The 25716-nt window shown below is 41.0% G+C and overlaps 1 protein-coding gene and 1 long non-coding RNA gene across 3 annotated transcripts in view; one reads left to right on the plus strand and one right to left on the minus strand.

The window, feature by feature from the left end:
- Positions 1–8398: 8398 nt before the first annotated feature.
- Positions 8399–9993, minus strand: LOC308586042. The gene is made up of 2 exons (XR_014007722.1): positions 9887–9993; positions 8399–8752 (listed from the first exon to the last, which is right to left on the minus strand). It is a non-coding gene; the product is annotated as an uncharacterized lncRNA (long non-coding RNA).
- A 288-nt stretch (positions 9994–10281) lies between these two features.
- Positions 10282–25716, plus strand: part of FBXW4 (F-box and WD repeat domain containing 4) — a 74457-nt gene continuing 59022 nt past the window's right edge. The window contains exons 1-3 of one of the 2 annotated variants that reach the window (XM_081192266.1): positions 10282–10516; positions 23971–24066; positions 25491–25676. In XM_081192266.1, coding sequence (XP_081048392.1) covers positions 10293–10516; positions 23971–24066; positions 25491–25676 — 506 coding nt within the window. In that variant the 5' untranslated portion in view covers positions 10282–10292. Of the gene's footprint in view, positions 10517–10862; positions 11002–23970; positions 24067–25490; positions 25677–25716 lie in introns of those variants that run through there. The other variant, XM_081192267.1, reaches the window with a different exon arrangement.

The following is a 25716-nucleotide window of genomic DNA, read 5'->3' on the forward strand; positions in this document are numbered from 1 at the left end:
GTTGTAAATCTGCAGAATCAGGTAGACCAAGGTTCAATCACCTAACAACAAATTTGTGTTGCACTATTAACAGTTGATTTGGAGCTCTTGTGCTCCTCCAAACCAGACTTTGGGGTCACTTTCCAGATGGCCTACTTATTGAGCATTCATTCTGATTTTTCTTTGGAGATATTGAATGATGACAGCTATTTATTTAACATTCACTCCAATTTGTTTGCAGGGAGGTTAGACACTGCATCGAGTAAATGTTACCCCACACATCCCAGTGCATTTCCCTGGCACTTTCCTTATTGCAAACAATCTGAAATTGGAGAAAGCAAGTGAGCTGGGAAAGAGATCCAAATCACCTCTAATTGCACAACCTGAATTTGCAGCTATACGAATGAATCTCACTCCAAAACAGCAACAGTCTGGGAACACCTTTTGTGATTAGGAAGGTGAAGGGAAAATGCTCTGGAAAGTGCAGGATAGCATTTGTGGACAGCATGACTAAACCGCTTCTGGCACAACGGAACACCTTGATGGAAGCCAGAGCGCACGGAAATGCAGGACTATACTAACTGAATATATAAATGTTAGATTTGATTTTTGTAAAATGACTGTGGGCACAACACTGGATGGGAAACAGAGACAGAGCATTTGGGGGGGGGGTATTATTTATTTGGGTTGTTGTATTTTCTTTGCATGATTTATTTCCTTGAGGCTGTGCTTCTGCTTCCAGCAGGGAAGCACACCTTTCCCTTGATTTTATTTATTTATTTTTATTTTTTACAACTGCCAACGCTAGAGTTTTCATCCCTGCAAGAATGTTACTTCACTTTCCTTTATATAGGATCTGGATATAATGTTATTGGTGATGAACTGGTGCTATCACGAACACAACGCTACAGGGGAAGTGCAGGGTTTCAGTCATCCAGAAAGGAGCCATGTTTAGCAAGGGTCTTAGGATTAGCAACTCAGCTTTTCAAGAAAAGCCCGTCTCAGTTTCAGGAAATTCTGCTCCATTCTGTACCTTTAGTGCTCCTCACTACCACAGATTCCCTTGGTAAGGTAGCCATTCTGCTTTCCTCATTTATCCTCTCTGCTTGTCACTTTGATCCTATTCCTTCCTGGTTTCCGTTTCCTCTAACATTATCCCCATCTCCCATCACATCAACATCACATCTTTCTCCTTTGACTCCTTCCTTAAAATACACATTGTCTCCCCCGTTCTCAAGAAAACATTATGTTGACCCACCTTCACCCTGTAACTACTGGCCAATCTTGACTTCCGAATATCTGGAACATGCTGTTCACTTTTCTCTCTTCTAACTCTTGTCTCAATCCCCTGCCAGTGATCTGGCTTCCATCCCCTATATGCCATTGAAATTGTCATTGCTAAAATTTTAGATGACCTTGCTATCAAATCCAAAGGTCTCTTCTCTGTCCTTGCCCTCCTTAACCACTCTGGTGGTGCTCTGATCAAGTTAACCATCTCGTCTTTCTTTGTGTTCCTCCAAGCCTTAGGTTTTCACAACTGTCATTAATTGAGTCTCCTCCAGTCCATCAGACTGCTCATTCACTGGGTGCATTTCTGTTTCTGAAGTTTCTTTAGGTCTTGTGTCTATCCCACATTGTTGTTGTTGTTGCTACTGCTGCTCAAGGCCAACCCAAGACATTTTGCTGCCTGAGGCAGAGAAGACCATGTGCTCCAATTCTCTATACAAAAGCTGAAAAGACTGGAAGTTCAATCTTACCTAAAAACTAGCAATGTGAGTGCCCTCCACTGCACTTGAAGACAGCTTAGAGGGTGCAAGGTGGAGTGGGTGACACACACAGTCCTGTCTTCCACTAGCTGGAAGCATCTGGAGGTTGAGAAGGAACAGTAGAAGCCCCCACTACTTCCCTCTTACACAGGGATCAGCAAACTTTTTCAGCCGTGGGCTGGTCGACCATCCCTCAGACCATGTGGTAGACCAGACTATATTTTTTTTTGGGGGGGGGGGAAATGAACGAAGTCCTATGCCCCACAAATAACCCAGAGATGCATTTTAAACAAAAGCACACATTCTACTCATGTAAAAATACACTGATTCCTGGACCGTCCACGGGCCAGATTGAGAAGGCGATTGGGCCACATCCAGTCCCTGGGCCTTAGGTTGCCTACTCCTGCTCTAGCATCTGCTGCCTGAAGCAAATGCCTCATTTTGTCTCATGGTCTAGAGCAGGGGTTGTCAACCTGGTCCCTACCAGCCACTAGTGGGCGTTTCAGGATTCTAGGTGGGTGGTAGGGGGTTCTACGGCACAAGCTGAATCCTCCTTCCATCGAGCACCGGTGGGCGGTAAGGAAATTTTATCATCAAGAAAGATGCATTAGTGGGCAGTAGGTATAAAAAGGTTGACTACCCCTGGTCTAGAGCCAGCCCTGCTACTTACCTTTGAAAAGGTAAGAATGCAACAGTGTTGTAGCTATTGTATTATATTTTATAAGTTTGTCTCTTTTAGAAAGGCAGGTTAGAAATTTCAAATATAACTATATCTGTCTGTCTGTCTTGAATGGGAAGCTTTCTGGCAACATTGGCAAATGGAATTAACCGGTAACCAGATGCAATGAAGGCCATTGATTATTGACAGCATGCTCCACACACATTGTGATAACTACCTAAGGCCACCTGATTATGGAACAGGTGGTGCTCAGTTTCCATTCTGCCATAACTTTACTTAGATGGCATTCAAATATATTGCAAACCATTCTCTGCCATCATGAACACCAGCAAGCATAGGCCTCAGGTCCCGTCAGTGGCAGATCTGGTATCTGACCCATATTGGACTCAGTGTAAGAACTCAGCCATGTTGAAGTGTTTGAGGAAAGAGACAGGCTATGTTTACTTGTGACATTAGATAAAGAGAGCTCAATGGAGAAGTCAATGGAGAAGCCACCTTTTTATGTTTCTCTTCCAGTACAGAGATTTACAGTAGCCGAGGCTGGGCTGGGCTGGGCAAGTGAGTTTAGTCAACCTCTTCCAGAATTTATAATCTGACATGCTGCACACACGTGCGTGTTCAAAAATTGTGTGAACTGCCCACCCATACACTGGACAGCAGACGTTAAAGCCATCAGGAATGTTTACAGTACTCACAATCCCCAAGGAAAACATTCTTCATTTAGGGATGGGGGTTCTTTTCAGATCTAAACAAACAAACAAACAAACAAACAAACAAACATAAAATAGCATCTTCCATGGGAGATGTGATGCATTATACAGCATGGCTGTACAAAAGCTGCATAAATTTATTGAGGATTGTACCCTCAGCTCTTTGTGCCTGCAACCTGAAAAATCAGAGGCTGGCTTCAACAAATGTTAAAAATCAAGTCTACTTCAAAGTAGACTCCACGAGGGACCAAGAGGTATTCGGCTGCTCCTCAAGTAGAAATACTGACCCCACCAACACTACCCAACAATATCATGTCCAGCAAGAGATTGTTTTTATTTTAATAAATGTTTTATGAAAGTAACCAGTAATCATGGCTAAACCAGCCTCCCTTTATCACCACCTGGCATCCTTTCACAACTTGTTTAGATGTTTTGTTATGGCTTCAATAATGTATATCCCACTTTGTATTATCAAAAATAGCCTAAAGTATGCTCAAGTATCATGCCACCCAACAAGTATAGATTTTTTAATAAAAAATATTGTTTATGTGTATCCTAGTAGTCTACTGCTTATAAAGCATAGATCCTACCTATTTTTTCCAGATTTTCTTTCTTTATGATTTAAAGCACAAATGTATACATGTCTATCCAGAAGTTAAGTCTCACTGAGTTCAATGGAGCATACCTTACTTCATACCCACCCTTTTATCATGAATGTGTATAGGATTGCAGTCTTAGTTGTGTTGGTTCTAATCTTGTAAGCCACTCTCTAAAACCCAACTTTAAAAAGTAAATATTTTAGGAAACATTATTCTTGGTGTGGGTGTGAAAGTTTACTCTTATACTATTAAAGTAAAAAAGTACTATAAAGAAGGATGTACATTCATATATATTTTACAAGTGGTGTGTACTGGATTCCTTCGGAGATGACATGCAGAGAACTGCATTACTATAAACTCTTCTGACTCCCATCCTAACCTTCTAAATATAATTAATGGAAAGGAAAAGAAGAAGGCAGGCAGGTGACAAACACCTTGATCAGCAAAGGTGATATTGGAGAATACACAGTCACAGAGCCATTCTTTCCTGGGAAAGTACAGAAAATGCAAGCACTTAATCAATTCCTGTTTCTTAACATAGGCAGTTATAGATCAGTCCTGCAACGAACAAGACAGTTGCTTATAATTCTGTATCTGAAGGAGAAGCACCCAACAAAAGTAACCCACATGAGAAGCAGTGAAAGGGCTGTAGCTCTTGAAGGGGAGGGGGAGAGAGACCACAGTCTACGGGCTGTTTCTTTGACTCTTGCCTTTGCAATAAATAAGAGGTAGGCTCAAGCACTCTTTCTGTGAAGCTCTAATTGTTCATGACAAAAGCTTTCGGCAACCCACAAAAAAAACCACACCAACCAACCCCCCCCCGAACCCCCCCACCCCTAAAGAATGTTTCACTGAAATGGGCCCCAATTCTGCTACCAAAGGAGAACATGGGAGTTTTGCTATTGATTTTTAAAAAAGCAAGGTCAGGCTTCAAGTGTGAAAGGGGGAAAAAACCCTCTCCTAAAATAAATATCTTTGTAAGAGCCCACTAAAAAGACCCAGGATTCAAACACATTCCTTCTGGAGATCAAGGATGTCCGGCCTTTGAAGCCTGAAGGGTTGGGGCGTTTCTCAATCTGTGTGGCAGTCACACTGTGGCATTAGAAATTGTGCATTTGGAATTGTAAAGCATTTTAAATGGAATCTTTCAGAATTCCACAGCTGGCTGGTGAGTGACAGCCTGATATAGCCTGGGGCAGGGAGAGAGATGACATCGTTTGTATTAAAGTTAAAATGATCTCTTTGTGAAGAGATACTTAAGAACATTTTAGTAAACAGAGGCAATAAAATAAAAATCGATTAAATGGGATGAATTAAGGTTTGTGTGCTAATTAAGAAACCTGATCTACAAACAGATTAAACTGGAGTACTTGAACTTAAACCAATTGAATAATGCCAGGCAGCTTAGATAACTTAAATTAGCCTGTTTAGTACTCTGCCTAAACTGATTTGTGGACAGAAGCCAAAGTCACTCATATGTTTTTACTCATATGCTTATTGGGGGTACTATTCAGAGTATATTGGGAGGCAAGACACATGAGGCCATTGTCCAATCAAGCCTACATCTTTACGCTTTATCATACACCTATTTCCCTGTCTTCTAAGAGGGGTGAACTGAATATCCCTTGCCCACTGCTATACGGACGTAGCTGGGGAAAGTATCTGAATAACTGGGAGATGTCAAATATCAGGATGAGTGGAGCTATACCATATTTTGGATGAATTGTTTGTGTAAGGGAAAGAGATAATGGTAGTATATTTTATTGTTCTAAATTCTGTTGTTATAAAAATATTTTAGATTACAAATTGTGTTTTTTACTGGTCACAGCTCTATAGTATTTCATTATTTAATTAATTACACACATCACAAGTTAGTAAGAGGCCTATTTCTGCTCTAATAAATAAATGAATAGTTGGTGGACACCTTGGAGGATAAGAACCAACAAACTTTTTTTAGTAGAAACAAATACTTCTTTCTAATAAATACATATATGCAGAAGACCTATTTGCTCTGATTTGTCACGGGCTACTTTTCTGAAGTAAAACCCATGAACCATGATTTGGAGAAGACTGCACCCCGAATTCAATGAAAACTTTTTTATCCCCCTTAATCCCTTGATAATTTTTTGTGCTTCTCTTGTAGAAAAGCAATTTTGCTAATCACCTTTGTGCCGATGCCTGCATTCCTGACAATAGCGTGAACAACTTCCATCAAAGTCTTTGATGTGGGAAAGAGAGAGAGACACACACACATATAATCTGAAAACAATTCCATTCCTTGCCACTCAATGGAGAGCACTCTGCTTTAATAGAGAGCTGATTCTGTGGAAGTTTCTAATCCTTTCTGCCAAAGAAGAGAGAAAGAGACACAGCCAGGTAGCCCACCTTATTCAGGAGTTAAAATAACATGGTTTTGCTCTCAGAGAAAATCAAAACAACTCAAGATCAAAACCAGATTTCCCCAACCCTAACAGGACAGCCTCTCTACTCAGATAACTCTTGATCTAAGTGTGTAACAAGTAACTGGCTTTAATCCCTCAAAGTGATGGCGTTACAGATAAGTACCTTGCTAGTATCAGAGGTGTCTTGAATTTCAGAAATACACAAAAGTGTTAGCTAGAAAGAAAAACAAAACAGAAAAATCTCATCCGTATGACCTGTGTCTTTTGCTGAAAAGGTACAAAGCTCCAGCAGCATAAAGAGGAAGCCTTTGAAAAAAGGGAGGGCAAATGAAAACAGCAGTCAGGTAATGAACAGGTAGTTCTTACGCCTGTTGCCTTTTGGTTATGTTAGAAGCTTTGTGAACCACTTTGTGTACAGCACTACACACATGTACATTACATGTGATGCAAAACATAATTTAAAAAAGCTGCTGTGTGAGCCTTTTGCATACAGTGCGCTCATAAATGTGGAGAAACTTATTTCTGGGAACCGTAATCTATGTATGCTCATATTAACACAGTACAGGCATTATATTTTGTATGGCAGAGATGACAAAAAGGAATATCCCCCACATCCAAGTATTAAAGGTTGAGGCTATCTACCTCATTGGAACACAAATGGAATCACACAAATGGAGGCTTTGCTTCTTACCCTAATCTGAATTGAGAAAGGCAACCCAGCTACACACTAAGAAAAAGCTGGTCTGCTGAAAATACTGTATTCTCATATTTGCTGTCAGTTTCTATGCTTTCCTTTAAGCACCAATCTTTGCAGTGTGAAATATATGAAAATGCATTACCCTTCCACAGTGGGGCTTGTTATGACCACAAATCTCCTTGCAATGTAATGAAAGCCATCAAATCAGATAGATTGTTATATTCAGAGAAGGACAGATGACAGGGGGTTGGTCTGAGGGGGAGGAAGTGAGAGAGGGTAGTGAGACAATACATCAAGAGACACATTGCCACAACTCCAGAAACTGTCTTTAGGATATGAGGAAGCAAAATTGCGGGGAAGAGGCAGAGCGCCAGACTGCAGAAAGCATGTTTCCAGATTCCTTAGATGCAGCTTGTGACATCAGCAACCATAATAGTGCATGGAAGGCAAAGCTTGAATTCCAATTTTGGCAACGATTTTCCTTATGTTGATGAAACTGTTAAATCAATGTGTATGAACCAATTTGTTTCTGAGTATTGTTACAGACTATCAAAATTAGTATGTTCAACAAATTATATAAAACAACTTGAGCATCACCCTCCTCATGGCTACAAGATTTACATCAGCTGAACAGATTTACATTTCCTTGGACATGCCTAACATCCTTTCTGCTATTATATGCTTAACTTTATATGCTTGACTTTGTATACAAACCTTTCTCGGACAGGTGACTGTTAATTTACTCCATGAGTGTCATACAGATATTTTATTATTATTAATTTATATACTGCTTATATGCCAAATTGGTTTACTGTAGGTTGTGCAGGAATTTACAAGAAGATAACAGCATTTCTCACCAACTTTCCTCTCAGTGATCTCAGGAAATTCTCTCTCACACTTTCTGAATTTGTGGCTGCTACAGAACAGGCTTGTTGATGTTCTTACCTGTGAAGATCTTATAATAACTGGAGTGGTAAATTACTTCTCATGCAAATGTATCTCCACCTGGTATTTGAATCTTTAATTACTCTGCTTCCATGTACATATCCAAGTTAGCTGAGTGTTCATTAATGACCTAGGACCAAATTCAATGGATTCAAGTTACAAGAAAGGAGATTCAAACATCAGGAAGAACTTTTTGATAGTAAAAGCTCTTGGACAGTGGAACAGACTCCCATGAGTGGTGGAGAACTCTCCTTCCTTGGAGGTTTTTAAGCAGAGGCTGGATGGCCATTTTTCATGTGTTGCAATTCCTGCATTGCAGGGGGTTGGACTAGATGGCCCTTGGGATCCCTTCCAACTCTACAATTCTATGATTTTATGCTGATGGCATCCTCCAGTTTTCTTAGCTCAATTTGATGTAATATTTAATAACTCTTATTCTTTCATATAATACGTTTCCAGAATTTATTATAAATATAACAATTTATTTCAAATTCAGAGGTGAAAGAAGAGGTTTAACTTGGTCCTTAGTGACTGTGGAACTGTGTTGAATCAAATGGTATGTTACTTGACTAGTTGCTCTACTTGATGTGAAGACTGAAAACCACACTTTTCTGTCTTAAGTTTGTTTTCAACTCTGCTTTATTGAAGAAACATTGTCTGCAAGTTGTATTGCATTGAAGTCTACAATCATCATCAGGTCCAAAATGATATTTAATACAGACATTGCCATATACTACTGGAAACGTTGCAGCATATGGTTTAGCATCAGCTATTTTATTCCATTCAAAAACTGTAACAAAGACTGTGTCCCAACCTTTTCTTCTCACATTCTGAACATCTTGTGCATCTTTGATGATCATCTGACAGATGAAGAATGTTTTGTTTTTCAGCTAGAAATGGTGTAGCATGTAATAGATCCATTTCAAGGAAACAGTATGAAGAAAGTAGCTTTGCCAATATTTAGCTCCACTGACTCTGAAATAAAAAAGATGTCACTTGTATCAGGCGTTTATATTAATATTACAGTACAGCAATAGAGCACTCCTGTTATCTTAATGCTTGTGGCTGCCAAGGACCAGAAACAGACTTAGCTTCCCTGACAGTATTTTTGAATGTATCCTTTTTTTTCTCCCACAAAAGGAAATGGTTGTACTTGGTAATAAGTTGCACAGAGAATAAAACTTGCCTGAGAATGGCTTGGTCCATATTGACAGAGATAGTGCAGAGGGAACAATGTATGTTTATTCACAAGGAACTTTGCAACATGTCCAATTTGCTGGATATTAATTCTTTGCATTAGTTATTCCCTGGTATGTGAGTACAAAGGCTCAAGTGGAGTCTGCATGCTGGACAAGCAGGTGTCAATATCTACATATTCTGAGATCTTACAGGAATGGCCAGAAAGGCTCTGAAGACACATTTGTTTCAAAATCAAAGTACATACTTTACTGTATCATTGCACTACTGTAGTTAGCTTGTGTGTCTATATGCTATATTTCAGCAGGAAGCCAGTTAACAAACTGTGCTTACAAATGACATCTTCAGTGAGTTGGAGTTTGGCTGGTGGAAGCTAAGCAAGTCATGGGCACTGGATGAAGATATTCCTGCCCCCCGCTCTGGTCTGTACAGCAACTTAAGGCAACTTGAAACACTGTGGAGGGATGGGGGAGACGACAACCTCCTGGTGTTTTAAGCAGTGAATGTGTACATAACCAGCACCTCCAACCATAAAATAGGTGTAAATTCTACCACAGGCTTTAATTTACTATGACACAAACCACGTCCTATTTCAGCATGTACAGAATTTTCTTAATTCTGAAACAACAGCCTGGGCAATGCTCATCTTCTCTTTGGGGAACTGATCCTGTAAGGAATTTATAAGACACAGGTTGCAGTCATACATGCTCGAACACTTACTTCAATGGGAAGTAAACAAGCACAGGATTGCACCACAGAGATTAAAAAAAAAAGCTTAGCATTCATATAGAATTTCTGGGATGTTCAAAGCGCATACACCACCTCAGTCTTAATCATTACGACCCTGTGAAATATGTCAGATTGTTATTATCCCCCTATTGCAAAACGTGCTTGTGTCTAAAAGAGACTTGCCTGCAACCAATGGAAAGGGAAGTGGCACGTTTCCCTAGCACAGTCCTCTTTTATTGGCGTTTGGGCTGCAGACGTGGGTTTTGCCTGCAACTGTACTATTCCAGCATTGAGAAGTTTGCGGATCGTAACATGACCATATGTTTCCTGAGGAGAGAAACGTGTCCCCCGCCGTGCCAAAAGGGAGTCGCTCTGTTTCTTTCCCCCTTTTCTCACCCTGAAACCATCGCGGATCCAATGAACGCACTACCGAGGGCCGGTCTCCCGAGGGCGGGACGTACCCATGTGACTGACCGACCAGGCGGGGAGGAACCGCCGCCCCCGACTAGCGGCGGCCTACCCGGGCCCAGCGGCGGCTCCGTTTCCGAGTCTGTCGCTGCCGGGCCCGGGCCGGCGAGGCCTCTGCTCCATGGGGAGGCCGGGCAGCCCCCCGCAGGCGGAGAGCCGCTGCCCGCTGTGGGCGCTGCCGGAGGAGCTGCTGCTGCTCATCTGCTCGTACCTGGACGCGCGGGCCTTGGGCCGCCTGGGCCAGACCTGCCGCCGCCTTTGCCGCTTCACCTGCCGGGATGCGCTGTGGAGGCGACTCGCCCGTTCCTGCCTCAACGCAGGCTTCAGCGCGCACGGCGCCGACCTGTAAGCGCCTGGGCTGGGGAAAAGCCGGCTGGGAAAACACGGGGCTTCGCGGCCTAGCTGGTTGCTAAGGGGCGCCCTTGTAACCAAGGCCACGCCCGCTCTGTCAGGGGAGGTGGGGGGTTCCTGAAGCGCCAGGGCCCGGCGGAGGAGGGAGGGAGGAAGGATGACCGCTGCGGATTCCCGCGGAGGAGTCCGGATGGCCTGGCGGAGGGGCGGAGATCTGCTTCGGGGCTCGTAATGGGCGCGAAGCAGCTTGGGATACACAATCAGTTCAGGGGCCGAACTGTGCTTAGTTTTGTTGTCCCGGGACATACTGTCCTTAGGTTCCTTATTAGACCCGGTATGTTGTGTCCTGGACCCATTGATCTGTGCCATCCAATGTTAGATCCCACAATCTTGCAAGGGACCCAGGCTTTTAGGACATCTATTACTGTGTCAGCGGGTGCCTGTTTTCACTACAATTTAGCATTGGAGGCACGCTTTAGGCAACACTCAAAAAGATGTACACTCTACAATTGTATGATTATATATGCTTCCAGAGTAAGTGGAGGGGGGGCTTCCTTCTTGCAGCCCCAACCCTTACACCTGGCAGTAAGTCCCACTGACTTCAGACTCTCTTTGAACTTGGTTGCATTGTCTGTTGGGTTGTACAGCCCTGGTTCTGAACAGAAGGCAACACTCTGAGACCCATGGATGCGTAATAGCCCTTGGGTCTAGTTGCATTTCTATGTGACATCCCAAACTGCCTTGATAATAACTGCATTTCTTAATAATTTATAATCTGATACAGAAAGTGGAAAAAAGCGAGTTTACTTCTTTGTCAGCATGGACCTTTCAGTTTTAATATGCAAGAAATTTAAAGGTTGATTTTGGTGTTGTGTATTCCTGTTGCCATGATAGTAGTTGTGGGCCTGCTGTGATTACTCGGGATATTCTGTGCCCCTCAAGTGTAGCAAGGTTGGAATCACAACTCAATTAGATTGGTTCTTTTCTGACCTATGCTTAATTACTGATTAGTATGATTAAGTTCTACTCAAACTCTACTTAAGGGATGGAGTTAATGCAAAATTACAGTGTTAAAACAATGCACTTAATGTACATCAGCAAAGAACTTACTGTGTTCCTGATTTGCTTTATCTTCCTTTACCCTGTCCTCCGGGTTTGCTTCTTAAGTGCACAAACTGGGAAGTGTATAATGTTGCACTTTCATGCGCATGGATCATTGCATTTGTAATTGTGTGGGAAACAAACTGCCAATATCATCAACATGTGGTGAGGAAAATTTCACTACTTCCCTGCCTCCTTTGTTTTCTGAAGAAATGTGTGGCATAAATTGCCCCATGATGTAGCTGGATGCAACAGGTGCAGCATAGCATCTAAATAGTTTACATTTCAGCTGGTAACTGTCCAGCTAAAATGTTCATCATGTAGATGCTATGCTATATATTTAACAAAACCCAGTTTACTAGTAGTGACAATTGAATCAATGGTATTTTGTGAAGGAGTATGGGGAGGAGCTATTAGCTCCATACATCTCTTATATGCAGACCCCTAGTTCAATCGCTGGCATCTCTAGCTACATCTGAAGTAGTAGGTTGGAGAGAGACTCCTTTTTGAGACATTGAAGAGCTGTTGACAGTACATGTTGATCAGGCAACAGCTGGTCTGCATGTTCTGGTTTGAGGGTTTCATTCACCTTTGGCCAACTCTTTGGGGACTAATGCCAGTGGTGGATGTGATCTAAAGCGAGAATGGTCATCTCAGACTCCCACACATGCACACTCTCCCATGTGCTTGCACACACAGGACAAACACACAGCTTTGTATCCTGGTTAAAGGATTAGTGGTAACTGGTGAATGCTGGTGTTGACGTATCCCTTAATAGTAGTTAAGCGGAGAGAAAGTTGTCTTTCTTTGATTTCTTAACCATATTAAAACAATATAAACTCTTTTGGTATTTAACAACTTATGTGGTATTTTATTTATTTATAATAAGTATTTCTGTACTGGTGTATCATAAAATATATCAAGGTGGTGTACACCATAAGACACAATTTAATATTCTCACTTAATATTAAAGATACAGATAATCATTCAGGTGACTTAGTAAAAGAAGAAATAAACAGCTGCAAGGCCTGTCAGTACAAGAGCCTTCAAGAGATGCCTGAAAGTGAGAATACCTGCCAAATCATTGCTGGAAGAATTTTCCACAGTATTGGACAGATGACACTAAATGCCCAACTCTAGTTGAGACCAATTGGGCCTCTGTTATATGGGGGACAATGAACACCATTCCTCCAGATCAGGCTTACTCAACCTCAGCCTTCCAGATGTTTTTGGCCTGCAACTTCCATGATCCCTAGCTAGCAGGACCAGTGGTCAGGAATGATGGGAATTGTAGTCTCAAAACACCTGGAGGGCTGAGGTTGAGGAAGCCTGCTCCAGATGATCTCACTTTTTCACCAGATGAACTCCTCTCTGGATGATTTTCATTAATTTGTTTTGGTGTTTTTCTTAGATAAATCTTGGATTTATTTTTAATAAATCCAATCTTTCATCTGAGTGTATCTTATAAGGTTCATGGGGGCAGAACCTGTTTTTAAAAAATCTGATGCATTTGAATTAAAAACACCAAAATCTTCAGTTAATCATGAGCCAAGAACCATGAAATAATTATTAAAGTTGAAACAGATTCTACTGGGCCCGACTAACATTAGTTGGATGGCCCTGAACAGTTTAAAGATAGCTTTAGAATTTAACGCTCTTTACAAAAAATCCCCTATTATGCTAATCTGTTTAAAAATGTTCCTGAATGGAAAACCAAGGAGACATCAAGACCTGGGGTTGTGGGAGGTAGTAAAGGAAATTCCCTTTGCACTAGTGTCTTGGGCGATAGTTACATTGAAATCGGCAGGGGTGAGGGCTGTAGGATTGTTGTATCTTTCAGCACCTGGGATCTGCTTGCTGTGCTATATTGTCCTTCCTTCTGAGGAAATGAATTTTTGTATTTTTTCATTAACTATAAGCTCTACATTGGATGCAGGAGGGGGTCAGGTATACAGCATAACAGGTGCAGTAGTTGGTAGGGCCTCTACTCTTATTGCTAAAGTGAAAGGCTGAACAATAATCTGAAATTTCAGTCAACTGAGGAAAGTGTACAAATGAAAGCATATATAAACCTCTCGAGGTAACTTTAAATGTTCACTAGCTTTTCTTAAAGGCTTTTTTTAAATTGCATTTTCCTATTGTATAGTGGACTCTTAAAATACCTCAATAGCATTATGAGTGTGACTGTGTGAAGAGGGTGGAAAAATGTTTAGAATTGGCCTCTTCCTGTATTTTGCTTCTTATCCCTGGGCATTATAAGGCTTCCTAGATTTGAGCACATTGAGTGATAGTAGTACTGGGGTTTTTTTTTGCTTGTGGTCAGACAGTGAACTGGTTATGTGCTTCTTAGCTTGCAGTAGAAGACATGTACAGTAATACACTGTACAGCATACACTAGTCTTTGGACTTGGCTTTGATACCCCTGCCAGCGAACACTACCTATAACCACTTTCCTGCCACATAACAGATGCATATCATGGGGCAGATGGAGCTATGGGTGGGATAAGGTGGGACCACAGTTACGGTGAAGCAGACAGCAACTTTGAATTTCTCAGATCTTGTGTGTGGGTGCAAGATGGTGACTAGGGGTTGGCAGTTGTGTGTTAATTTTAGGTAAAATTATGAAGGTTTATATTTGTCTTGTTTAAGGACTTCAGAAAGGAACAAGGTTTGAAAATAAGTTGTGGTAGTCAGAGTCACAGCTACAGGTTTCTATTGGCAAATTTCAGGGTTTGTTTGTTTTAATATTGCTTTCAACATTAGTTTTGGACTTTTGAGCTAACACCTCTCCAAATCCAACCATATGGGATTATTTCCAGCTAATCTCTAATATTCTATATTCTTGGATGAGGTTCTTGACAATGTAGTGGCACCTCAGTTCCAGGTGTTCTTGGATGAGGTGAATTATCTAGATCCATTTCAAACCAGCTTTAGGCTGCATTTGACAGGAAGCTGAGAGATGGCTGCTATTCTAGATGGCTGCTATTTTAGATGGCTGCTACTGGGCCAACTTCTTTCCAGAAAAGATCCATGGGAGCCCCTTCTCTGCTGAATTTCAGCTGGGCAATTACATACTTATTCTGACATGTAAGCAATTACATATTTATTCAAATATACCTTTGGCCTCTATTATTATTTACTGGATTTCTTACTTGTCCTTCACCATAAGGTCACAGGGTGGGCAACAACAATATAAAAAGACAATATTAAAATCAGTTGAAACAATTTTGATTCAGAAGCATAAGGTGGGTCCTAATATGTGTGTGTATATATATCATGTGTCAAAAGTAATGGTAAAGAGTTGTGTTTTCAGTATACAGTGGTACCTTGGGTTACATATGCTTCAGGTTACATACGCTTCAGGGTACAGACTCCACAAACCCAGAAATATTACCTTGGGTTAAGAACTTTGCTTCAGGATGAGAACAGAAATCGTGCTCCGGCGGCGCGGCAGCAGCAGGAGGCCTCATTAGCTAAAATGGTGCTTCAGGTTAAGAACAGTTTCAGGTTAAGACTGGACCTCTGGAACGAATTAAATACTTAACCTGAGGTACCACTGTATGGCAAAAACTATATAGTGAAGGTGTCAGGTGCACCTCTGTGCTTAGGAGCTGCCACAGAGAATGCCTTCTCTCATTCTGTACCCCCACCAATGTCTGAGTGTGGCAGAACTATGAAGAGGGTTCCTACACAACACCTGAGGGAGTTCTGTTGGAAAGGAGATGGTCTTTCAGATGTTTGGGGCTCTAGTCATTTAGGTCTTTAGAAGTAATGTAAGCACCTTCAATTGGGCCCAGAAATGAACTAGCATCTATAAGCTTATTAGTTTTGCCAGTGTAAATGTTGCAGTTTGCTCAACAGCCAGTTTTGTTTGTTCGTTTTACAGATGCTTTACCTATGTGTGCTAATGTTTTGTTATTTTATATTTTACTTGTTTTTTACTGTTAGCTAGCCACCTTGAGCCCTGTTTGGTGGAATGACAGCGTGCAAACAAACAAATAAGCAGTGTACTGGTCTTGGAGGTTATCGTATCACTTAGCCAAGGGTTTGATGGTGTTCTGGTCAGGTTTCTCTACTTTGACATTTTTTTGTCAGTTTTTAAAATGGAAATTACAGTTTGAGTATTACATTATAAGTTTTGTTTTGTTTCCAGAAGCCTAGGAGAGGGAGACATTGGCAGAGTATCCTTGCTGGCTATTCCTGCACAAGGATGAAAATAATCTCAGAACACTTTGGTACACTCATCAAGAGTTGCATGCCTCAGGTTTCCAGCCTTGTGCACGACTACTAATGCTTTCCTATTGTACTGGAGGTGCCCCATCTAATAATTGTAGAATGCCATTTGCCCTCTATGTGAGCCTACATTGTGGCTTCTGCTCTCTCTTTTTATGCTTTGAATTCCTAGGAGACCAGCATGGAATGAGCTTCTGTACTGTGCACAGCTGTGTATTGCAGGTGGGGTAGATTGATTAAGGTATTAGTCTCTAACATGATCTATGGTGGATTGTGCAGTGTTCTAACAAACAGGGTAAAAAAAAATCTCTAAATGTCCACATGAGTATTTGAACTTACTATTAAGTATGGAATTTGCACTACTTCATTCAGAGCACATAGGAGCTAGGAAGCCAAGGTTCACAACTGTATTTATTGTCGTCTTCAGAAGTTTGCAAAAGGTTTTGTTTAACGGTTTCTGTGTGATGATAAAAACTGAGTTTAGCATTTCTTTAAAGGCGGTGGCAGGGAGAAAGAGATTGTGATCAATCACCTGCAGGAGCAGGAAAGGGCCATTTGATTTTAATATAGTTTGCCCAAATGTACATTGCAGCAGGAAGCGAGGTCTTGTATTACAGTATGTACACGTGGTTACTGAGTGCATAATTTGAAAGAATTGTATGCTGCCCTTCAGTAACCAAATGTCTGTAAGAATGTTCCCTTCAGATCTTGTAAAGCAACATCTCTAAAGTGCTTCCTGGTGTTGTCAGAAATGATGAGCCCCCTTCCCTGAATGCCAGAGCATTCTTTGCCATTGCGGTTTTATGACCAGCAATGTGGTAGTTAACTTGGACTCTGTTTTATTCATCGTACACCTTCTTGTCATCTTACTCTTGGCCTTAGCTCTCCCTTTTAAACTTGCCTATTCAGAAATAAAAATATACCTGGGGTGAGCTGTAGCTGAGTGGTGGAACATAGTGTTTTGTTTTTTAAGCAAACACCCTGCACCTGAGCATCCTTGTTTGGAAATAAATTGTCTTATTTTGATAGGACTTGCTTCCAGACTGAAAGAGCTATGACATACAGTTTCCAGGCTACATATAGCTCAAATGCATTTTAGTGTCATCCATGGATTTTTAAAAGAATTTTGATCATACCAAGGTTATATAACATCAATAAAATAAGATTTATTAAAGATTAAATTAAAATAATTATTGTGAAGATATGTTTCAAATGTGATGGTGTTATGAGATGTTTGGCTTGGAAATAAGGAGACAAATAAAAATAATTTGACTCCTCACCATACTTTACGAACCGTTTTAGGCCTATGTCAGGTTACCCAAGGGGCTAATAGATTATATACTATTGCATTATATCTATAACAGTGGAAAGCGAAATGCCGGTGGACAACAAAAGAGGTTTAAAGACTCTCAAGGCAAATCTAAAAAAATGCAGTATAAGCCCAGATAATTGGGAACATTGGCCTGCAAGCGCTCCAGTTGAAGAATAGCCTCTACCAAATGCGTCATGGTCTTTGAAGAAGCATGAACTCAGGAAAAAAATAAGAAACATGCTAAGAGGAAGGCACGTTTGGCCAATCCTCACCGTGATCAACTTCAACCCGAAAACCTATGTCCCTACTTTTGATGGACATGTGGATCCAGAATTGGCCTCCACAGTCGCTTATGGACACACTGTTAAGACCATATCCATGGAAGACAATCTTACTTGGCTATGAGTGATCGCCAAAGAAAGGAGAAAGAAGATGTAGTTAAAATAGCTTTTTGATGTGGTATATGTCTAAGGTGACTCTTGGTGCTGAATAAATCGACTATTGTTGTAAGCAGGTGACGAAAGTAAGAGATAGATATGTAGGGTCAATAAGGTGATAATATCTTCATTTCTTACACATTGCTTCAGATTCTAACACAAGAAATCTATGGCTTAAAAGGGGAACATTAACATTAAATCTTGTGTCTCTGTATTATGTCCTCTGCATTGCTTTCCCCTCCTACGTTTTTACCAGTTTAGGACATCTGAACTAGGCTGCTTAAACATGGATTCTAGGAAAATAAAGAAAAAGAAATATTTCTGAGCTAGATTGATAGCTCTTCAGAGTGACAGAGTGGATAAATGGTAGATAAGAAAGCTCCTGTCTCTTCATAATGTGTCCGCATGATGCCTGAGGGCATAGAGGGCCAGCACTCCTATTTGGTTCAAGTACAATCCTGTCTCTGTAAGCATCCTAAAATGGTGCTTTACTAGGTTTAGGCTTATTTGTTGTGTTAGCACCATAGGAGAAAGGAGGCAGGGTATGGTAATAACTTCCAAGTCAGCTTTTGCTGGTGGGCATGTGCAGGCAATCCTTTACATCTGAAAAGCTGGCGCATTCCCTAGTGGAAGTAGATCCAATAAAAGACTTGTAGACCTGGCTTGGATGTCACAGTAAATCATGGTTTGTCATGATAGGAACAAACTGCAGTGATTTTGGAGCTCACACACCATTCCCTTCTCTTATCCTTTGCAATGACTGTAAAAAGAGGATTGGAAGCCTCAGGCTTTTTTCTAAACTGCGGTTGTTTCATCTGAAACCAAGAAACAGTAGTTAATCTAATTATGGCTTGTTTCAGCAAACAACACTTAAGATTACCCACTGTTTAGAGTTTGGATGTAACACTAAACTGTGGTTAATCAAAATAGAAGTGAAAGTTTCTTACCTCATTTTTGCAGTCGTGTTTGGGGAGGAATGTGAAAGGGTTTTCTGGCTTGTTCTTAGCACGAGAAACTATGGTTTATTGCAGTGTCCACAAAATGGCCTCACACTGGTGTTTATAGTGACTTTTGGCTCTGAGAAGAGCAAAAAAAAATATATTATTTGAAATAATCAAATATCAGTGCAGTTAAAAAACCACAATAAAAGAGTTGAAGAAAATACGGCAGAGCAAAAATGTCTCAACCTCTTGTCTAAAGGACAGGAGAGAAGGAGCCTGTCTAATTTGCTTTGGGAGAGAGTTCTACATTTGGGGAGCTGCCACTGTAAAGGTTCTAAGTACGGTAAACAAATTACACTAGTGCTTCACCAATTACAGTTGCTCCTGATCCATTTCCAGGCACAATTTGAAGGGTCACCTGTCTCCATATGTGCCTACTTGGGACCTAAGATCTTCATTGGAGGCCCTCGATGAGCGTTGTTGCTGGGTAAGCTGTGGCAGGTTACAAGGGAAAAGGTCTTTTCTGTGTCGATACAGAACGCTTATGGAATTCTTATGGAATGCTCTTCCCAGATGTTTACCTGGTGCCTACCACAGCCATTTTGGCACTTTTTTCATTTTCTCGTGCCTTTTGATTTATTTTAACTTCAAATCTGATTTTTGTATTTATTTTTCGTTTTATGCTGTTTTTAAACCCCACACCCAGACTGTCTTGCTATTGCCCGACCTTCTGAGTTTCCCTGACAATTTGCTGTGGGGTCTGATATAAATTTCCAAGCAAATAAATAAAACAATTAGAACTCAGTCTGAATCCATGGGCATTTAGATTTCAGACATGAACTGGAAGTTAATACCCGATCCAAGACATTCTTGCAAAACATCAGCATTTAAAGTGGGAATTCTTCCTCATACTTTCAGTGGACATATTTTTTTGCCATTTTGGACCAGAGTAGGAGGTAAAGCGCAGACACTGCAAACCGACCCTCTAGTCTCTTTTCCTGATTGTAAAAAACGAGATTCTTAGGTGATGGCAATCTCTGTGTGTTTTTGTTTAAAGTGGGTCACATGCCCAGGAATGCAGTCAAATTATAATGGTGACAAAGTGCCGGAAAAGGGAGGGAGATGGGGGGGGGGGAGAGAGAGAGCCCCAGGCGATGGAAAGAGAGCTGGGAATACTAGAGTCTGGCTAGGCCTCAGGGCCAGGTTAGAGATTCTCCCATGCATTAACAGCTATAAGAGATGTTTGTTTAAAGGGATATTTTTTTTTTCTCCTTTGGGGTGCTTTGTCATTTTTTAAACAATACAGGTCATCAGTAACAGAGAGGGATGGTCAAGAAGAATAGTTGCACTCCTTGGTGCACTTGCTCTTGTTTCTTCTGCTATGTATCTTATCAAACTTCATGTTTAATAGTTTCAAACATTATATTGATGGAGAAATTCTACATGTGTTATTTTTTAAAGTAATTGTTAACTCAGTTAGCAAAGTAAGGGAAAGGTAAAGGGACCCCTGACCATTAGGTCCAGTCGTGGCCGACTGGGCTTGCGGCGCTCATCTCGCTTTATTGGCCGAGGGAGCCGGCGTACAGCTTCCGGGTCATGTGGCCAGCATGACTAAGCCGCTTCTGGCGAACCAGATCAGTGCACGGAAACACCATTTACCTTCCTGCCGGAGCGGTACCTATTTATCTACTTGCACATTGATGTGCTTTCAAACTGCTAGGTTGGCAGGAGCAGGGACCGAGCAACGGGAGCTCACCCCATCGCGGGGATTCAAACCGCCAACCTTCTGATCGGCAAGTCCTAAGCTCTGCGGTTTAACTCACAGTGCCACCCACGTCCCATTTAGTTAACAAAGTATCAATAAGTAAATAAATAAAGCCACAATCCTAAACATACATCCTTGGGAGCAGGGATGCCCACATTGAATAAAATGTTTTTTTGGGGGGGCAGGTAAACCCCACCCAACTTAATCACGTGACACAGCACACACACACCATTTGAATAGCTGTGTCCATAAACTTTGCGGGGAGTGGCCCCCTCAAATATTTTAGGGGGGGGCAAAGGGACCTCAGCCCCTAGGAGTTGGCTCCTATGCTTGGGAGTAAACCTCATTGAACAAAGTGGGACTTAGTAGACTTGTATAGGATTCCCCAGCGAAGCCTCTCTTTGTGATAAAAGAAATTCAAGTCAATGTGAAGGTGATAATTGCTTAAAATACATAAGAATACGTGGCAGGTTTGAACTGATACAAGGTGAACTTCCCATGCTCCTAAAAATTGATGGAAAAACTTCACGGGCCAACAGGATCTAAACTTAATTGACTTTATTAAAACAATATTGTTAAGTCAGTATTAAAAATACTTTTATTGCCGGGGCAACTATTCTGGTTTGAGTTGCAGGGAACTTCAAGTCCTTCAGTAGCCAGTGATTAATATCCCTCTAGTATCACTTGTTCTAGCACAGCTTATTAGGATAGGAAAAGAAACTGTTTAAAAGCAGCACCTTACTTCACCCATTGTTTTAAATCTCTTCTGTGCCTCATGTTTTTTTAGTTCTATCCACTGATGCATGAAAAGAGCTTTCTTCTTTGTTAGCCCCCACCGCTAATGGGGAACTAGACATCTTCTATTCAGTCTCATGTTTGATGGATGGAATTGCTAGCAAATCTCCAATTGCAGACTTCTTTTTTTGTTGTTTGGGGGCAGAACATGGTTCATGTTTCTACTGCTATCCTTAAGGGTTAGCTTACTGCTGTGATTTTCTTAGAGACAGTGCTTGCTATAGTCTTGCATTTCCAGTGTAAGGGGAAATGCCATGGGAAGGCAGTTGGTATCTATTTGTCCTTTTGGAGGTTACCGTCCAGCACAGAGTTAGCTGCAATTAAGCTCCACAGATTTGGTGGGACTTACAGTGCAATTATATGCATCTCTGCTCAGAACGAAACACCATTCAGTGGGTTTACTCTCAGGTAATTGAGCATAGGAATGCACCTTTATGTACTCGTAGCTGTGTACTGGGTAGTGGTCCATGTAAGCAAGCAAGAGTGGTTTCCTGTTGAGAACAGAAGAGTAGAGTGCTCTCAGCCATTGGTGTTTGCTACTGGGTCTGTCTATAAGTTAACCCACATCTATATCAGAATTGACCTCATTTAGTACCTAATTTTACTAGTCCAGAAGACTTTATGGAATCTAAGGTAACCTCTAGTATTGTGGTCTTTCCCCTTTAAAGGTCACCTTCATGATGGTGAAACAGAAGGGGTTTGGCTGAGTTACATGGGATGGGGAAATTTACAACAGTAATAAAGGGTGTTGTAATAAATCCTTAAAGCTCCAGCTGCCTACATATGGACAGTGCTGCTGCAGGCAACAATGGAGTTTTATACTTACTTATACTGTACCTTCAAAATGTACATCAGTGCTTTTATGGTATAGCAGGAGTGGGGAAACCTCCAGTCCACAGGCCTTATTCGGCTTCCCAGTCCCTGGAGACTGACCTATCAGGACTTTTAGGGAAAACCATGGCCACCTTTCTTGCACCTAACATTTGAAACTTCAAGCTGCAGCTAAAATGAAGAAAAATCAAAAGCCCATTATAAACGTGCCCCTGATTCTTTCCTTGAATCAAAAGGAAGATTTAGTACTGGGTAAAGAGTAACATAAGGGAAAAAGAAGTATCTGCCACAGAGATCTTACAATACAAATCTCAACACTGGTCGACAACAAAGGGAGGTAAGAAAGGGCAAGGAAAGGGTAATGGATGGAACGTGAACAAATGCCGTTACACCTGCTTAGGCTACCCCACTGAAGTGGTCACTAGCTAACTAGCCTGAACTCACCTTTCTAGTTCCATGAGAACAGAAATCCTTTCCAAGTTTGTGTTAATAATAAACAGCCACAATAGCCCTTGTGCTGTTACCTGCCGTGCATTTGAACGGTTGGTGCCCGTGAGCCTGGTGCTGGAATGCACAAAGCCAGGACAAAAGCATTCCTGCAGTTTTGTTCCTCCCACTGTTGCCTGCTTAAAGTAGCTTTCTTTCATGCAGAGCTCTTAGAGGATTCTCTTTATTTACTTTATCAGTTCACCGACTGCTAAATTTAGACTCTAGCTCTTGGTAGTGTTAAAATAAAACCTCCTTGGCCTCCCTGAGTGATCATGTTTGTGCCTAATTTCAGAGATGAAATGGGTTGGTAGTACTACCTTGCTGGCTTTGCACCTGGACTAGTTGGTAACTTCCACCTTGCACGTTTCTTTTGGGCTTGTGTGTGAAGATTCATTGCAAGTCACATACTTTGAAATGGAAAAAAAACTATTTGCTATGGCTCCGGAATGTGGGGAGAAAAATCCTGGCTTGGTTTTCTTTTTGGAATGAGCTTTTCAAAATTCGGAAGTGTAGGGTATGTGCCAGCGCTGCAAGTGGAAGTGTAACTGGACTACTGGCACACTAAATATAGTGCTGTAATAAAGGATTTTTTAAAAATGGGAATCGATATCTTGATTTGTTTTGTGTTTCAGCAGAGTGTTTGGTACATTACCTCATGTGAAATAATTAAAATGGAAAATACATTTTACACTGCAGTCCTGTGTAAATTTGTGCCATAGCAAGTTCCATTACATTAATGAAGTTTACTGTCAAGTAAAAGTGCATAGAGTTACAGCCTTAATTGCTAAAAGGAAGCTGACAATGACTTTATTTGAAAGGTAAATCTCTTGAGGAATTGGATGTATGGATAATGCCATTATATAGATTAGTCACTAGGTGGCACTTAACATGATTGTATCTCACCGATGTTCAGTATTTCCTTTTGTTCTGCTCTTGCTTAAGAGAGAAAATTAAGCTTTTGTCAACCTTCCTGAGTAGCATGTCCTCTAAGCCTTCTCTGACAGAGCATAATTTTTTGGAAGGTTGGTCTGGTTGCTGTTTTGAGTCATATGTTCATTTAGCAATTTTAGTAAAATTTTGCCCTCCTGTAATTTCAAATCTGTAATGGTCTACATGAGGAAAGACGTATATTTTTTCATTCCTGGATGTTTTTCTTTTGCTGGGACAATTATGCAGTTGTCTTCTTGAGATCTGTAGCAAAACTAGTCTGTGGCTGTATAGTTATGACTTGGATCTATCATGATCTGGTTTATAATTCCTAACATAAAATATAAACTAGCAGGTCATAATTTTAATGATTTAAGGAGGCACAAAAACATGATGGAAAAAAGAGTGTTGAGAACTGAAAATTGCTCAAGCTGATGTAGTTCTACTTCTGGTAGCTTTCAGCAATACTACAGTGGCATTGGTTGGCAAATGTTATCTCCCTTCTTCCTTCAAGCACTGGGATAGTGATGGAGTCATCTAGTTCCTTTCTGTTATGTCATTAAGCTGATGGAGTCCTACCCAGCCCTGACTTTTCTCTAATTGCTCTTTCTCTGCAGAGTGGCTGGTGTTCCAGTGAAGGAAAGGGTCAAGGTTTCTCAGAACTGGAGGCGTGGACGCTGCCGGAAAATCCCACTCCTCAGATGGAAGCGCAAGCAAGTGGTTCCTTCTCTTTTCTCCTGCCCCATGATTTTCAGCTAGAATTCTCTCTGTCTTTTGGAGCTCATCCCATTTTTTGTCTCTGTTCAGCTCTTGCATCTCTTTGGTTACACAGTGTTTGAGCCTCTTTAACTTTTGGCATTCTGAGATTGGGTAGCTGTTGATGCTGCTTTCTCTGCAACCTGCTTTCATTTGCCAGTACTATAATACCAAAACTCCCTGAATGCTCTGTGTGTCGAGTCATATTCTCAAATTATCAATGAAAGCTCAGTGTCCAAGTTGCTTGCTCCTATGCAGGAAGAATATCTACAAGCAGAAAGTGGTGAATCAGCTAACTTTAAACAGGAGTGTTTAAAGTTGCTGCTGATAAATTGCTTCTCTTTCCTCTCAGTTCCAAAAGGATTAAGTGCTTCTTCCCCATCTCTACCCATACCCAGCAAATACCAAGTTGTTACTCATTTGGTTCAGCAAAGTTTTTGCATCTTTCCTCCTTAATATAGTGCTCATATTGTGAGAGAATTGCATTGTCCCAGTACTAAAATGGCAGATTTTGTCACTGGAAAAATTGTTTTCCTCCCAGCTAGTGCAAGAACATTGAGGAACCTGAGATTCTACTAGGGATGAGTTGCCACCTTTCACGCCTGGACCATTCTTTGATTTCCATGCATTGAATTTTATTATTTTTCTATATTTTGAGACTGAGTGTTCTCCCCTTCCTCACTATATGCTACTTAAATTAGAGTGGGGGGGGGGAATTAAGTAGCATACGGGGTGAGCAGGGAAGACAATATCCAGTCTCTGATTTTTTAAAATGCTAAACATCACCAAAGTTTCCAGCTCTCCAAAGAACTCCCTGCTTTTACATGGATCACTTATTAACATAATATTTTTCAATAATAATTATTTGAGGCTTGTTTGATTCCAAGTCTTTGGATTACAATGATGATAATAATAATATTATTAATGTTGTGAGCCACCCTGTGATCTTTGGGCGAAGGGCGGTATAAAACGCAAACAAACAAACAATATATTCTTTGTCCTGCTTTTAGGAGAAACCCCTTTCCAAAGACAGTTAACAAATATAATCATAAAAAGGTAACACCATAAATCACATAAAAGCAAAAGTAAAAGCTTTTGCTTCACACCAGCACTAAAATAGCACCATCAAATTAAAATCACAGTACTTGGGTGTGTGTGTCACATTTTCTTCTGTATATTTTCTTACAGCTTTGCCAAACAGGAGCATAGATACCTCTCCACAGCAAGACTGTATATTCTATGGGTTAGAGTTAGTACAAATATATCATGGGATTCTTTAAAAGCATTTGGAAAGGCCTGAAGTTCCATAAGAATTAAGAGTTTAGGATGTTTGCCAACTGTCAGCATAGTTTCTAATATTTTAATATATTTTCCCCTCCAGTTTAATGCCCTGGATGCAGCTAGATGATGACTACCTCTACCTATCCCAGGCAGAAGACATTCAAGTTTATTGTCTCCATCCCAATGGTACCAGCTTGCAACACTGTTCCCAAGCAGTCTTCTCTGGCCACCAGGAGGACGTGTGCCGCTTTGTGCTTGCTAATGGCCATATTGTCAGTGGAGGAGGGTAAGCTCTTTGTTATAGGGAAATAAGAAGGAGGGTGATG

Source organism: Podarcis bocagei (genome assembly GCF_964188305.1).
Source record: "Podarcis bocagei genome assembly, chromosome: 4".
In the NCBI taxonomy this organism is placed as follows: Eukaryota; Metazoa; Chordata; class Lepidosauria; order Squamata; family Lacertidae; genus Podarcis; species Podarcis bocagei.